This window comes from Sceloporus occidentalis, unplaced genomic scaffold, assembly GCF_023333645.1.
Source record: "Sceloporus occidentalis isolate IW3139 unplaced genomic scaffold, rSceOcc1.0.p SCAF_89, whole genome shotgun sequence".
Classification (NCBI taxonomy): Eukaryota; Metazoa; Chordata; class Lepidosauria; order Squamata; family Phrynosomatidae; genus Sceloporus; species Sceloporus occidentalis.
Window position 1 is genome coordinate 2,532,744 of NW_028317069.1, and position 16,341 is coordinate 2,549,084.

A 16,341-nucleotide genomic window follows, 5' to 3' on the forward strand; every position below is an offset into this window, starting at 1 on the left:
CTCGTTGCATGGAGCCTTCATTGTAGAATCAGTGGCTGTCGCAAAAAAAAGAGAATAAAATCTTTATTGTCAAACGTTTGTAATTTAGAATATAAAATACGAGAGAAGTATGTGTGCATGGTAACCACCTTCACCAAAGTAAAGCGCATTTTAATTTATCAAATATTTAAAGGGACACTCCAGCCATTAGATGTGCTTTAATGTATATGATAGATTTCATTATCAATGCTCAATATTTAATATTAATATAGCAGCTGAATAAAAACAGTAGCCGAGGGGTTATTTATATATATATATATATATATATATATATACACACACACACAATAAACCCAAAGCCTAAAATTGAGCTTTCGCCATAATGGTTTCTAACTATTAGCCTTTTAAACTTAAACTTGAATTAGTGAAAATAACGTCCCATTGGAACACAGGAGTGATGAGAGTGATGGGAGCGACAAGGGGGCCATTGGAACACAGGAGTGATGGGAGCGACAAAGGGGCCATGGGAACACAGGAGCGACAAAGGGGCCATTGGAACACAGGAGTGATGGGAGCGACACCATGGGAACACAGGGGCGACAAAGGGGCCATGGGAACACAGGGGCGACAAAGGGGCCATGGGAACACAGGGGTGATGGGAGTGATTAAGGAGCCATTGGAACACAGGAGTGATATGTGATAAAGGGCCATTGGACCACAGGAGTGATGAGTGATAAAAGGGCCATTGGACCACAGGAGTGATGAGAGTGATAAAAAGGCCATTGGACCACAGGAGTGATGAGAGTGATAAAAGGGCCATTGGAACACAGAACACACCTGTGAACACATTCCATTACAATAGTCATTTATAGCATTAACCCCATCTGTGCTGGATTTCCAACCCATTTCATGTTATTTTAATGGACAAAGTGTGGTTTTCTTTGACAAACAAGGACATTTCTAAGTGACCCCACAGACCCAGTCTGAACCCCCACACTTTGGACATGTATATTTCACACTTGTAGCATGTTTTCTCCAGGCGTGATACAATGTATACATATCCCCACAGCCAGATTTTTTCCGTTTATAAACACATTGCACTGTTATCAACTCACAACAACTACTAAAGCGCTTAATATTGTTTATTTCATGTAACACTTTACTGTTTGTTAACATTTTGGTTCTTTCACAGAATATTTTGCCCCTTCGCAATAATTTATTTATTAAACAGGTCATTGAATAAGAAATTTCAGCTTTGGAAACAATATTGCAGGCCTTCCTTAAACCTAATGGAGCCTGTAGGCAAGCCACTGTTGCCCCCTATGCTATATTACTATATTATAATATTCATATATTATATATAGTTTATGATAGCAGGCACTAGTTGCCCTCGTTCACCTACCTGTTTCAGCTCACTTATGAGGCATTTCACAGAGCAAGCAGCCTCTCCAAAGACTGAACCGGGTACACCCTTTCTCACCTCATGCAACAAACAAGAAGGGCACCTGGAACTAACCATTTTAAATGGGGGGGGGTGGGGGCAAGGTGAAATCTAATCTGCACCTGGTGGTGGTTGGGTCCTCGTTGGCCCTAGTAATACCCCAGCTGACAGTGTAAAGGTCTGCACCTGTTGCCCCTTTTTGGTATTATTATTGCTGAATAATGTCATGTGGCCAACATTTTAGGTTTATTGCCTTCATGTTTTGCTGCTAAAAAAACACTGGGCTGGGCAGTTTTAACCCCTTAAGGACAATGGGTGGTCCCTAAACCCATTGAAAACAATGCATTTTGTCATTAAGGGGTTAAAAAGTGTGATTACTCAAATATGATTATTTTTAATAAAAATAAAAAAATAAAAAAAACCACCCTGAGAGTTATGAGTGGGGGGGGGGCTGTTATTGAACACCTGATCCTGCATGCGCAGAAAGTGCTCCTGCTGCTTTTGACAGGAGTGCTTTCCTTCTGCTGATTGGCTGGGGAATCACAGCAACATTGTAACACAGAAACAACAAATCATAATAAAGTATTTACTTACAAACATAAACGTTGATGGCTGATCAGACCCATTCACCCACATCTAGTGTCCCCATTCTACCTGCTGTAAAGACTCAGACCTTAATCTGTCCTTGGTCTCGTCTTAGATTCAGGAGTATTAACCTCTACCACTTCTGCTGGGAGACTGTTCCATTTATCTACCTCCCTCTCAAAAGTACTTTAATGTACACCTATCATTGGTGAGGCTGTTTGTGGCAGTAGATCTCTTCAATTAGTGCACACCAAAGAGTTATCGTTAAAAACTTTTGCCTGATTATGATCACTTTTATATCCAATGCTTTATTTACGATTGTTTTTTTAGGGGCAGACATTGTGCAGTGGCTGATGAAGAACCTCAACGTTGAAGATCCAGGTAATCAACCCTTTTAGATACACTTCTCAGTAATTTGTAAACACCAGGGGTTTATTCACTAAAGCAGGATTTTCCCAGCATGCTGAAGATTTCTACTCCCATGTATATGGCATGTATTTGCTAGTGTTGCATGTGTCAGATGTCACACCATATAGCATAATAAAAACAAATATTTGAAACCAGCTGTCAGATGCAGGGAGACTTGAACCTGTGATCGAGTTTGTTAGTTTTTGTAATTATTGGTTTCGCCACCAGGAGAATCACTGGCTAGTGCGACTACGTTTTCCCTCATGTGTCTGTTACGTGTCGAACTCCTCCCACACCTGTGCCTCATCAGGGTAATTAAAGAGCCTTTAAATACCAGGTGCACTCCCAACAGCTCTTGCTTGAGCTTCAGAGATGTAGTGCGTGGTGGTTTCTTTCCCTCATGCACACTTGGGTCTGGTGGTGGTTCATCCCCTCACGTACACTTGGGTGTGGTGGCTGTTTACCCCCCCCCCACACACTTGGGTCTGGTGGCTGTTTACCCCCCCTCACGCACACTTGGGTCTGGTGGCTGTTTATCCCCCTCACGCACACTTGGGTCTGGTGGCTGTTTACCCCCCCTCACGCACACTTGGGTCTGGTGGCTGTTTACCCCCCTCACGCACACTTGGGTCTGGTGGCTGTTTACCCCCCCCTCACGCACACTTGGGTCTGGTGGCTGTTTACCCCCCCCCTCACGCACACTTGGGTCTGGTGGCTGTTTACCCCCCCCACGCACACTTGGGTCTGGTGGCTGTTTACCCCCCCCTCACGCACACTTGGGTCTGGTGGCTGTTTACCCCCCCCCCTCACGCACACTTGGGTCTGGTGGCTGTTTACCCCCCCCCTCACGCACACTTGGGTCTGGTGGCTGTTTACCCCCCCCCTCACGCACACTTGGGTCTGGTGGCTGTTTACCCCCCCTCACGCACACTTGGGTCTGGTGGCTGTTTACCCCCCCCTCACGCACACTTGGGTCTGGTGGCTGTTTACCCCCCCCCTCACGCACACTTGGGTCTGGTGGCTGTTTACCCCCCCTCACGCACACTTGGGTCTGGTGGCTGTTTACCCCCCCTCACGCACACTTGGGTCTGGTGGCTGTTTACCCCCCCCCACGCACACTTGGGTCTGGTGGCTGTTTACCCCCCCCCCTCACGCACACTTGGGTCTGGTGGCTGTTTACCCCCCCCCCCTCACGCACACTTGGGTCTGGTGGCTGTTTACCCCCCCCCCTCACGCACACTTGGGTCTGGTGGCTGTTTACCCCCCCCCCTCACGCACACTTGGGTCTGGTGGCTGTTTACCCCCCCCCTCACGCACACTTGGGTCTGGTGGCTGTTTATCCCCCCCTCACGCACACTTGGGTCTGGTGGCTGTTTATCCCCCCCCTCACGCACACTTGGGTCTGGTGGCTGTTTATCCCCCCCCTCACGCACACTTGGGTCTGGTGGCTGTTTATCCCCCCCCTCACGCACACTTGGGTCTGGTGGCTGTTTACCCCCCCCTCACGCACACTTGGGTCTGGTGGTTGTTTACCCCCCCCTCACGCACACTTGGGTCTGGTGGCTGTTTACCCCCCCCTCACGCACACTTGGGTCTGGTGGCTGTTTACCCCCCCCTCACGCACACTTGGGTCTGGTGGCTGTTTACCCCCCCCTCACGCACACTTGGGTCTGGTGGCTGTTTACCCCCCCCTCACGCACACTTGGGTCTGGTGGCTGTTTACCCCCCCCTCACGCACACTTGGGTCTGGTGGCTGTTTACCTCCCCTCACGCACACTTGGGTCTGGTGGCTGTTTACCTCCCCTCACGCACACTTGGGTCTGGTGGCTGTTTACCTCCCCTCACGCACACTTGGGTCTGGTGGCTGTTTACCTCCCCTCACGCACACTTGGGTCTGGTGGCTGTTTACCTCCCCTCACGCACACTTGGGTCTGGTGGCTGTTTACCTCCCCTCACGCACACTTGGGTCTGGTGGCTGTTTACCTCCCCTCACGCACACTTGGGTCTGGTGGCTGTTTACCCCCCCTCACGCACACTTGGGTCTGGTGGCTGTTTACCCCCCCTCACGCACACTTGGGTCTGGTGGCTGTTTACCCCCCCCTCACGCACACTTGGGTCTGGTGGCTGTTTACCCCCCCCTCACGCACACTTGGGTCTGGTGGCTGTTTACCCCCCCTCACGCACACTTGGGTCTGGTGGCTGTTTACCCCCCCCCTCACGCACACTTGGGTCTGGTGGCTGTTTACCCCCCCCCTCACGCACACTTGGGTCTGGTGGCTGTTTACCCCCCCTCACGCACACTTGGGTCTGGTGGCTGTTTACCCCCCCCTCACGCACACTTGGGTCTGGTGGCTGTTTACCCCCCCTCACGCACACTTGGGTCTGGTGGCTGTTTACCCCCCCCCTCACGCACACTTGGGTCTGGTGGCTGTTTACCCCCCCCCTCACGCACACTTGGGTCTGGTGGCTGTTTACCCCCCCCCTCACGCACACTTGGGTCTGGTGGCTGTTTACCCCCCCCCTCACGCACACTTGGGTCTGGTGGCTGTTTACCCCCCCCCTCACGCACACTTGGGTCTGGTGGCTGTTTACCCCCCCCTCACGCACACTTGGGTCTGGTGGCTGTTTACCCCCCCCCTCACGCACACTTGGGTCTGGTGGCTGTTTACCTCCCCTCACGCACACTTGGGTCTGGTGGCTGTTTACCTCCCCTCACGCACACTTGGGTCTGGTGGCTGTTTACCTCCCCTCACGCACACTTGGGTCTGGTGGCTGTTTACCTCCCCTCACGCACACTTGGGTCTGGTGGCTGTTTACCTCCCCTCACGCACACTTGGGTCTGGTGGCTGTTTACCTCCCCTCACGCACACTTGGGTCTGGTGGCTGTTTACCTCCCCTCACGCACACTTGGGTCTGGTGGCTGTTTACCTCCCCTCACGCACACTTGGGTCTGGTGGCTGTTTACCCCCCCCCTCACGCACACTTGGGTCTGGCGGCGGTTCATCCACCCCCCCTCACGCACACTTGGGTCTGGCGGCGGTTCATCCACCCCCCCTCACGCACACTTGGGTCTGGCGGCGGTTCATCCACCCCCCCTCACGCACACTTGGGTCTGGCGGCGGTTCATCCACCCCCCCTCACGCACACTTGGGTCTGGTGGCGGTTCATCCCCCCCCCTCTTGGGTCTGGTGGCGGTTCACCCCCCACGTGCTCTTGGGTCTGGTGGCGGTTCATCCCCCCCCATCACGCACACTTGGGTCTGGTGGCTGTTTACCTCCCCTCACGCACACTTGGGTCTGGTGGCTGTTTACCTCCCCTCACGCACACTTGGGTCTGGTGGCTGTTTACCTCCCCTCACGCACACTTGGGTCTGGTGGCTGTTTACCCCCCCCTCACGCACACTTGGGTCTGGTGGCTGTTTACCCCCCCCTCACGCACACTTGGGTCTGGTGGCTGTTTACCCCCCCCTCACGCACACTTGGGTCTGGTGGCTGTTTACCCCCCCCTCACGCACACTTGGGTCTGGTGGCTGTTTACCCCCCCTCACGCACACTTGGGTCTGGTGGCTGTTTACCCCCCCCTCACGCACACTTGGGTCTGGTGGCTGTTTACCCCCCCCCTCACGCACACTTGGGTCTGGTGGCTGTTTACCCCCCCCTCACGCACACTTGGGTCTGGTGGCTGTTTACCCCCCCCCTCACGCACACTTGGGTCTGGTGGCTGTTTACCCCCCCCCTCACGCACACTTGGGTCTGGTGGCTGTTTACCCCCCCTCACGCACACTTGGGTCTGGTGGCTGTTTACCCCCCCCTCACGCACACTTGGGTCTGGTGGCTGTTTACCCCCCCCCTCACGCACACTTGGGTCTGGTGGCTGTTTACCCCCCCCTCACGCACACTTGGGTCTGGTGGCTGTTTACCCCCCCCCCTCACGCACACTTGGGTCTGGTGGCTGTTTACCCCCCCCCTCACGCACACTTGGGTCTGGTGGCTGTTTACCCCCCCCCTCACGCACACTTGGGTCTGGTGGCTGTTTACCCCCCCCTCACGCACACTTGGGTCTGGTGGCTGTTTACCTCCCCTCACGCACACTTGGGTCTGGTGGCTGTTTACCTCCCCTCACGCACACTTGGGTCTGGTGGCTGTTTACCTCCCCTCACGCACACTTGGGTCTGGTGGCTGTTTACCTCCCCTCACGCACACTTGGGTCTGGTGGCTGTTTACCTCCCCTCACGCACACTTGGGTCTGGTGGCTGTTTACCTCCCCTCACGCACACTTGGGTCTGGTGGCTGTTTACCTCCCCTCACGCACACTTGGGTCTGGTGGCTGTTTACCTCCCCTCACGCACACTTGGGTCTGGCGGCGGTTCATCCACCCCCCCTCACGCACACTTGGGTCTGGCGGCGGTTCATCCACCCCCCCTCACGCACACTTGGGTCTGGCGGCGGTTCATCCACCCCCCCTCACGCACACTTGGGTCTGGCGGCGGTTCATCCACCCCCCCTCACGCACACTTGGGTCTGGCGGCGGTTCATCCACCCCCCCTCACGCACACTTGGGTCTGGCGGCGGTTCATCCACCCCCCCTCACGCACACTTGGGTCTGGCGGCGGTTCATCCACCCCCCCTCACGCACACTTGGGTCTGGCGGCGGTTCATCCACCCCCCCTCACGCACACTTGGGTCTGGCGGCGGTTCATCCACCCCCCCTCACGCACACTTGGGTCTGGCGGCGGTTCATCCACCCCCCCTCACGCACACTTGGGTCTGGCGGCGGTTCATCCACCCCCCCTCACGCACACTTGGGTCTGGCGGCGGTTCATCCACCCCCCCTCACGCACACTTGGGTCTGGTGGCGGTTCATCCCCCCCCCTCTTGGGTCTGGTGGCGGTTCACCCCCCACGTGCTCTTGGGTCTGGTGGCGGTTCATCCCCCCCCATCACGCACACTTGGGTCTGGTGGCGGTTCATCCCCCCCCCATCACGCACACTTGGGTCTGGTGGCGGTTCATCCCCCCCCCCTCACGCACACTTGGGTCTGGCGGCGGTTCATCCCCCCCCCTCACGCACACTTGGGTCTGGCGGCGGTTCATCCCCCCCCCTCACGCACACTTGGGTCTGGCGGCGGTTCATCCCCCCCCCTCACGCACACTTGGGTCTGGCGGCGGTTCATCCCCCCCCCTCACGCACACTTGGGTCTGGCGGCGGTTCATCCCCCCCCCTCACGCACACTTGGGTCTGGCGGCGGTTCATCCCCCCCCTCACGCACACTTGGGTCTGGCGGCGGTTCATCCCCCCCCCCTCACGCACACTTGGGTCTGGCGGCGGTTCATCCCCCCCCTCACGCACACTTGGGTCTGGCGGCGGTTCATCCCCCCCCTCACGCACACTTGGGTCTGGCGGCGGTTCATCCCCCCTCCTCACGCACACTTGGGTCTGGTGGCGGTTCATCCCCCCCCCTCCTCTTGGGTCTGGTGGCGGTTCATTCCCCCCCCTCCTCTTGGGTCTGGTGGCGGTTCACCCCCCTCACGCGCTCTTGGGTCTGGCGGCGGTTCATCCCCCCCCCCTCACGCACACTTGGGTCTGGCGGCGGTTCATCCCCCCCCCCTCACGCACACTTGGGTCTGGTGGCGGTTCATCCCCCCCCCCACGCACACTTGGGTCTGGCGGCGGTTCATCCACCCCCCCTCACGCACACTTGGGTCTGGCGGCGGTTCATCCACCCCCCCTCACGCACACTTGGGTCTGGCGGCGGTTCATCCCCCCCCCTCACGCACACTTGGGTCTGGCGGCGGTTCATCCCCCCCCCTCACGCACACTTGGGTCTGGCGGCGGTTCATCCCCCCCCCTCACGCACACTTGGGTCTGGCGGCGGTTCATCCCCCCCCTCACGCACACTTGGGTCTGGCGGCGGTTCATCCCCCCCCCTCACGCACACTTGGGTCTGGCGGCGGTTCATCCCCCCCCTCACGCACACTTGGGTCTGGCGGCGGTTCATCCCCCCCCTCACGCACACTTGGGTCTGGCGGCGGTTCATCCCCCCTCCTCACGCACACTTGGGTCTGGTGGCGGTTCATCCCCCCCCCCTCCTCTTGGGTCTGGTGGCGGTTCATTCCCCCCCCTCCTCTTGGGTCTGGTGGCGGTTCACCCCCCTCACGCGCTCTTGGGTCTGGCGGCGGTTCATCCCCCCCCCTCACGCACACTTGGGTCTGGCGGCGGTTCATCCCCCCCCTCACGCACACTTGGGTCTGGCGGCGGTTCATCCCCCCCCTCACGCACACTTGGGTCTGGCGGCGGTTCATCCCCCCTCCTCACGCACACTTGGGTCTGGTGGCGGTTCATCCCCCCCCCCTCCTCTTGGGTCTGGTGGCGGTTCATTCCCCCCCCTCCTCTTGGGTCTGGTGGCGGTTCACCCCCCTCACGCGCTCTTGGGTCTGGCGGCGGTTCATCCCCCCCCCCTCACGCACACTTGGGTCTGGCGGCGGTTCATCCCCCCCCCCTCACGCACACTTGGGTCTGGCGGCGGTTCATCCCCCCCCCCCACGCACACTTGGGTCTGGCGGCGGTTCATCCACCCCCCCTCACGCACACTTGGGTCTGGCGGCGGTTCATCCACCCCCCCTCACGCACACTTGGGTCTGGCGGCGGTTCATCCACCCCCCCTCACGCACACTTGGGTCTGGCGGCGGTTCATCCACCCCCCCTCACGCACACTTGGGTCTGGTGGCGGTTCATCCCCCCCCCTCTTGGGTCTGGTGGCGGTTCACCCCCCACGTGCTCTTGGGTCTGGTGGCGGTTCATCCCCCCCCCATCACGCACACTTGGGTCTGGTGGCGGTTCATCCCCCCCCCATCACGCACACTTGGGTCTGGTGGCGGTTCATCCCCCCCCCCTCACGCACACTTGGGTCTGGCGGCGGTTCATCCCCCCCCCTCACGCACACTTGGGTCTGGCGGCGGTTCATCCCCCCCCCTCACGCACACTTGGGTCTGGCGGCGGTTCATCCCCCCCCCTCACGCACACTTGGGTCTGGCGGCGGTTCATCCCCCCCCCTCACGCACACTTGGGTCTGGCGGCGGTTCATCCCCCCCCTCACGCACACTTGGGTCTGGCGGCGGTTCATCCCCCCCCCTCACGCACACTTGGGTCTGGCGGCGGTTCATCCCCCCCCCTCACGCACACTTGGGTCTGGCGGCGGTTCATCCCCCCCCTCACGCACACTTGGGTCTGGCGGCGGTTCATCCCCCCCCTCACGCACACTTGGGTCTGGCGGCGGTTCATCCCCCCTCCTCACGCACACTTGGGTCTGGTGGCGGTTCATCCCCCCCCTCCTCTTGGGTCTGGTGGCGGTTCATTCCCCCCCCCCTCCTCTTGGGTCTGGTGGCGGTTCACCCCCCTCACGCGCTCTTGGGTCTGGCGGCGGTTCATCCCCCCCCCTCACGCACACTTGGGTCTGGCGGCGGTTCATCCCCCCCCCCTCACGCACACTTGGGTCTGGCGGCGGTTCATCCCCCCCCCCCACGCACACTTGGGTCTGGCGGCGGTTCATCCCCCCCCTCACACACACTTGGGTCTGGTGGCGGTTCATCCCCCCCCTCACGCACACTTGGGTCTGGTGGCGGTTCATCCCCCCCCCTCACGCACACTTGGGTCTGGCGGCGGTTCATCCACCCCCCCTCACGCACACTTGGGTCTGGCGGCGGTTCATCCACCCCCCCTCACGCACACTTGGGTCTGGTGGCGGTTCATCCACCCCCCCTCACGCACACTTGGGTCTGGTGGCGGTTCATCCCCCCCCTCTTGGGTCTGGTGGCGGTTCACCCCCCACGTGCTCTTGGGTCTGGTGGCGGTTCATCCCCCCCCATCACGCACACTTGGGTCTGGTGGCGGTTCATCCCCCCCCCTCACGCACACTTGGGTCTGGTGGCGGTTCATCCCCCCCCTCACGCACACTTGGGTCTGGCGGCGGTTCATCCCCCCCCTATGCACACTTGGGTCTGGCGGCGGTTCATCCCCCCCTCACGCACACTTGGGTCTGGCGGCGGTTCATCCCCCCCTCACGCACACTTGGGTCTGGCGGCGGTTCATCCCCCCCCCCCACGCACACTTGGGTCTGGCGGCGGTTCATCCCCCCCCCTCACGCACACTTGGGTCTGGCGGCGGTTCATCCCCCCCCCTCACGCACACTTGGGTCTGGCGGCGGTTCACCCCCCCCTCACGCACACTTGGGTCTGGCGGCGGTTCATCCCCCCCCCTCACGCACACTTGGGTCTGGTGGCGGTTCATCCCCCCCCCCTCACGCACACTTGGGTCTGGTGGCGGTTCATCCCCCCCCCTCCTCTTGGGTCTGGTGGCGGTTCACCCCCCTCACGCACACTTGGGTCTGGTGGCGGTTCATCCACCCCCCCTCACGCACACTTGGGTCTGGTGGCGGTTCATCCACCCCCCCTCACGCACACTTGGGTCTGGTGGCGGTTCATCCACCCCCCCTCACGCACACTTGGGTCTGGTGGCGGTTCATCCCCCCCCCTCTTGGGTCTGGTGGCGGTTCACCCCCCCACGTGCTCTTGGGTCTGGTGGCGGTTCATCCCCCCCCCCCTCACGCACACTTGGGTCTGGCGGCGGTTCATCCCCCCCCCTCACGCACACTTGGGTCTGGCGGCGGTTCATCCCCCCCCCCTCACGCACACTTGGGTCTGGTGGCGGTTCATCCACCCCCCCTCACGCACACTTGGGTCTGGTGGCGGTTCATCCACCCCCCCTCACGCACACTTGGGTCTGGTGGCGGTTCATCCACCCCCCCTCACGCACACTTGGGTCTGGTGGCGGTTCATCCCCCCCCCTCTTGGGTCTGGTGGCGGTTCACCCCCCACGTGCTCTTGGGTCTGGTGGCGGTTCATCCCCCCCCATCACGCACACTTGGGTCTGGTGGCGGTTCATCCCCCCCCCATCACGCACACTTGGGTCTGGCGGCGGTTCATCCCCCCCCCTCACGCACACTTGGGTCTGGTGGCGGTTCATCCCCCCCCCCCTCACGCACACTTGGGTCTGGTGGCGGTTCATCCCCCCCCCTCCTCTTGGGTCTGGTGGCGGTTCACCCCCCCTCACGCGCTCTTGGGTCTGGTGGCGGTTCACCCCCCTCACGCGCTCTTGGGTCTGGCGGCGGTTCATCCCCCCCCCTCACGCGCTCTTGGGTCTGGCGGCGGTTCATCCCCCCCCCTCACGCACACTTGGGTCTGGCGGCGGTTCATCCCCCCCCCCACGCACACTTGGGTCTGGCGGCGGTTCATCCCCCCCCTCACGCACACTTGGGTCTGGCGGCGGTTCATCCCCCCCCCTCACGCACACTTGGGTCTGGTGGCGGTTCATCCACCCCCCCTCACGCACACTTGGGTCTGGTGGCGGTTCATCCACCCCCCCTCACGCACACTTGGGTCTGGTGGCGGTTCATCCACCCCCCCTCACGCACACTTGGGTCTGGTGGCGGTTCATCCCCCCCCCTCTTGGGTCTGGTGGCGGTTCACCCCCCCACGTGCTCTTGGGTCTGGTGGCGGTTCATCCCCCCCCCCTCACGCACACTTGGGTCTGGCGGCGGTTCATCCCCCCCCCTCACGCACACTTGGGTCTGGCGGCGGTTCATCCCCCCCCCTCACGCACACTTGGGTCTGGTGGCGGTTCATCCACCCCCCCTCACGCACACTTGGGTCTGGTGGCGGTTCATCCACCCCCCCTCACGCACACTTGGGTCTGGTGGCGGTTCATCCCCCCCCCTCTTGGGTCTGGTGGCGGTTCACCCCCCCACGTGCTCTTGGGTCTGGTGGCGGTTCACCCCCCCACGTGCTCTTGGGTCTGGTGGCGGTTCATCCCCCCCCTCACGCACACTTGGGTCTGGTGGCGGTTCATCCCCCCCCACGCACACTTGGGTCTTTTGGCGGTTCATCCCCCCCCTCACGCACACTTGGGTCTGGTGGCGGTTCATCCCCCCCCCTCACGCACACTTGGGTCTGGTGGCGGTTCATCTCCCCCCCCCACGCACACTTGGGTCTGGTGGCGGTTCAAACCCCCCCTCACGCGCACTTGTCTGGTGGCGGTTCAAACCCCCCTCTCACGCACACTTGGGTCTGGTGGCAGTTTCTCTCTGTATCTAGCCTTCCCCGCATCCTCTACAGACCCGTACCAGACCCAATATCTGCAGTCCTGACACCAGCACAGCAGACTGTCCACTGAAAATAAAAGGATAATATTTCTGTTATTGCCATGGTGGAATTAAGGATGTTATATAATCTCATGGGTCATAAGGTGGGTGCCTCTGGTGCATGGCACAGATGCCCTGGCGCTATACAAGCAAGGCTACATGAGTGAAGTAAGAGTAAGTGAGCTGCACAAAGGGAGTGAAAGGAGTAGTGTACATGCCAAAATACTGCATCACTGGCTGACTCCTTATTGCAGCTTTTAGATTGCAAGCTCTTTTGCGTGAAGCCCTCTTCACTTTACGTTATCTGAGCATACATAGCGCTGTGTATCTTACAGTACTTTCTCATGATTAATATATCATTAGTCTCCATCTTTTACCTTAACTTACCCCATTTATGTTTTTATAATGACTCCCAGTCTTAAAGATCCATTAGTCTGTATTTGCGTTATTAGTTCCTGAGACCTGCTATTGATATATGATAAAAATGGACATACGAGTTTGATGAGCTGCTGATATTGTAGCAAAAACACTGTCCGTCTATACAAAGTATACATTATAGGACAATATCGCGCAGTCATTAGATCTATAGCTGCATGTCAACAAAAAATCAATATGAAGATAGGTGGTGGCATCCTTCCAGCAAATTGATGGATGGAGCTGCTACAATTCTAGATATATACATAGATGATGACTTGTCAGTTTTAAGTAGCTGGCTTCCTTTGACCGCTTTTTACTTTATATCGTATAACTTTAAACTAGTTGTATGGTACATTAAGGTGCTAGTAAACCAATATATGGTGTAGTCCTTTAATTGACAACTTAATTGGTGGACAAGTGTTTTTTGTAATTTTTTTTGCTGCCATTGCACACATATTCTTGAAGCTTGTTCTATAAATGTCTAATTGACTGATATGAGCACTCTGTACTCGTATGGCATGAGACTGGATCCTTTAAAATTGGGGCTGTCGGCACAAAGGTAGCTAGGCAGATGCTAGAACCGTTCCTCTAAGGTGTTGCTGGACAAGCCGAATGCACAAAGGTTTATAATTGCAAGGTGAGGAAATGTCACAAGCACCAACCTAGCACATGAATACATTGTATCGTTTAACCGCTTTGTCTTTTCTTTGTTTGGATCAAACAAGGTCATTGATTAGGATTCTTTCTTTCAGTGGAAGCAATACATTTAGGAAGCCTTATAGCAGCCCAGGGATACATCTTCCCAATATCAGATCACGTGCTCACACTGAAGGACGATGGCACCTTTTATCGTTTTCAGGTATGTCAATCTTGGTATTGCTCATTGACGAGCAATCTGAAATCCATGACTAAAGAATGATCCTTCTAGCTTTCTATTTTTCTTCATTAGCTCACCATGGAGGTCTACCAATTAGGGCAAGAGAACCTGTCCAACCTTTACCCCCCCCCCGTAACCTCAAGGGCTCCTAAGCCATTGTAAACCATTTGGCTGTCCTTAATCTTGCACAATGCTGATTGGGGGCTATTTACAAGTTTCTGCTTCACAACATCTTTTTGTTGTGTCTTAATTTCAGACACATAGACATGCAATCTCTCTCCATTATATATTCCTTAAGAATATTCTTTCTGTTTTATTAAGTTTATGTACAGTATATTGTATCTGTGGGCTGTACATTTCTGTGCATACAATACATCAAAAATATATTGCATAAAATTAATGTACATTAATATTAAGCATCCACTGTGAAATAGCATTTAATTAGACTAAGTGTAAGTAGGGGTCAGACGAGGGCTGAATTTGCCTCAATAGCGTTCAGAGATTTTCACACCACGACAGCCCCAGGCATCCTCTAACTGTCCATGACGACACATTTGTGTCCTTTTTATTTATTTATAGGCATTTTTAAGGTTACTCCAGGCATACAAAATGCCGTTTCCTTTAGTAAATCAAATAAAGCAAGTGATATAGACACAAAGTCTGATTAGATGCCTATTAAAGGACACAGCATACATATTCCCTTTCAACTTATCATTAGTGCCATGTAGGAAATGTCTTAATAGGAACTTGAGTTGTGATGTTGCTTTCTTATTCAAATGCTGTATAATCTTATTTTTCTTATTGTGGTCAAAGGTATACATAGTCCTACAGCCTGTCTTCAAGATGGTCATGGTTTTCCTTCCTCTTGACAGGTTCCGAGTCTGTACATACCCCACCTGGTCTCCTGTACAATAGAGCAATAGACAGCCCCAATAGTGTAATAACACTTGATTTCCTCAAGTAATATCTAAGTTCTAGAGATTGTTGGTCTACCACCACCACACTACTGGTTTCCTTCTAGATGTATATCCCTCCTGGGCATTTCTATATACATAGTCTTCCAATGCTTGATGAGCTTTGGCTTGCCATGATCGGTTTACTTAAGTATATATACATTAACATATCTTATACGTAAAGAACTTAATTTCATATGAAAAATGTCAAGCTCCTCTATAAAGGTAATTTTTCACTCAAGTTCATAAATAGCAATTAAAAAAACCTTTTCAAGAAAGGAACTAATGCTTCCACATATTTAATGACTTCTTTGCTAGTTAATTTGATTGAAGGTTATGAGTAGAAATTAAAGAGTAGGCAGCAATAAGTACTTACGGAGAATACATTTATCAAAGATGGTTACCTTTAAAAATATTCAAGATCTTAAATTCTTTAATTAATGGAGACATTAGTGATTGGTAAATTTAAACGGGTAGTGCGGCATGTTTGAGCGCAAGTCACACCTTTGGGGAACATTGGAATGAAGCTGTCATTTGCCCAATGTGCCAAATGGCCAGTCTGGCCCTGCAGGTGTCCAAGTTACTAACTTCAATATACATTTCCAGATGCAACCTCTACTGACCCCTGGGGGCCATAAAGCTTTTGTAATTTATTTACTATGTTGGGCTAAAAATATAAATCAAGGCAACTAATAAGCAGATGTCTGAAATGCTGAGGTTCCCAACAATAGGGTGTAGGAAAGCCTTCATGTTCATAATGCCCATCACGATGGGAAACGAGTCGCCTATACAGTCTGAAGGTATGGACTAGTCTTTCCTCTTAGAACTAAAATGGACTTGTTTTGGTTTATTCTTTTCTTTCTAGGCACCCTATTTTTGGCCTTCAAACTGCTGGGAACCAGAAAACACAGACTATGGTAAGAAAAGTTTCTAAACTATATATATATTAAAAAAACAAACTAATTCATGCATTTTACCATTGATACCCACACATTGCTGTTTATGTGAATACTGTATTAAACCCTAGCAATGACACTTGGATTCTCTAAATGGGCTTATAAAATGTTGCACTTGCAAAACAAAATGTGTGGATGCCTTCTGGTTACTTAATCCGGTTATAAATTTGCTGTGTAAATTGCATTAAACAACGCCCAATGCATTTGGATGGGGGACCTTAACCTATGTGGTGGGTGATAGCTTGCCTAAAAGTGATTTTTGATTAAGGAGATCAGGCATGCGCTTAATCCATTGAGAGAGGCAGGATTTAAACTTTCATTACAGAAAGACCAATGGTGTTGTACCAGAGTCCACGTCTTTGGACATGAGGTATCTTGTGAACGGTTTGATCCACAGACAGTTGAGGCGGTCCTGAACGCCAGAACTCCCACCAATGTCAAGGAAATTAAGATCGCTCCTAGGAATGACCAATTACTCCTGTAACTTGAGATACACTTGAGATACACTTGAGATGTGTCTTGAAGCTTTCTT

The 16,341-nt window shown here is 55.2% G+C and overlaps 1 protein-coding gene across 1 annotated transcript in view; it reads left to right on the forward strand.

Annotated features, from left to right (window-relative positions):
- LOC149284701 (regulator of G protein signaling 6-like) overlaps positions 1 to 16,341 on the forward strand; it is an 80,607-nt gene that overhangs the window by 50,463 nt on the left and 13,803 nt on the right. Inside the window, exons 3-5 of the mRNA XM_089496403.1 lie at positions 2,336 to 2,386; positions 13,776 to 13,882; positions 15,719 to 15,770. Of these exons, the coding sequence (XP_089352529.1) occupies positions 2,336 to 2,386; positions 13,776 to 13,882; positions 15,719 to 15,770 (210 nt within the window). The remainder of the gene's footprint in view (positions 1 to 2,335; positions 2,387 to 13,775; positions 13,883 to 15,718; positions 15,771 to 16,341) is intronic.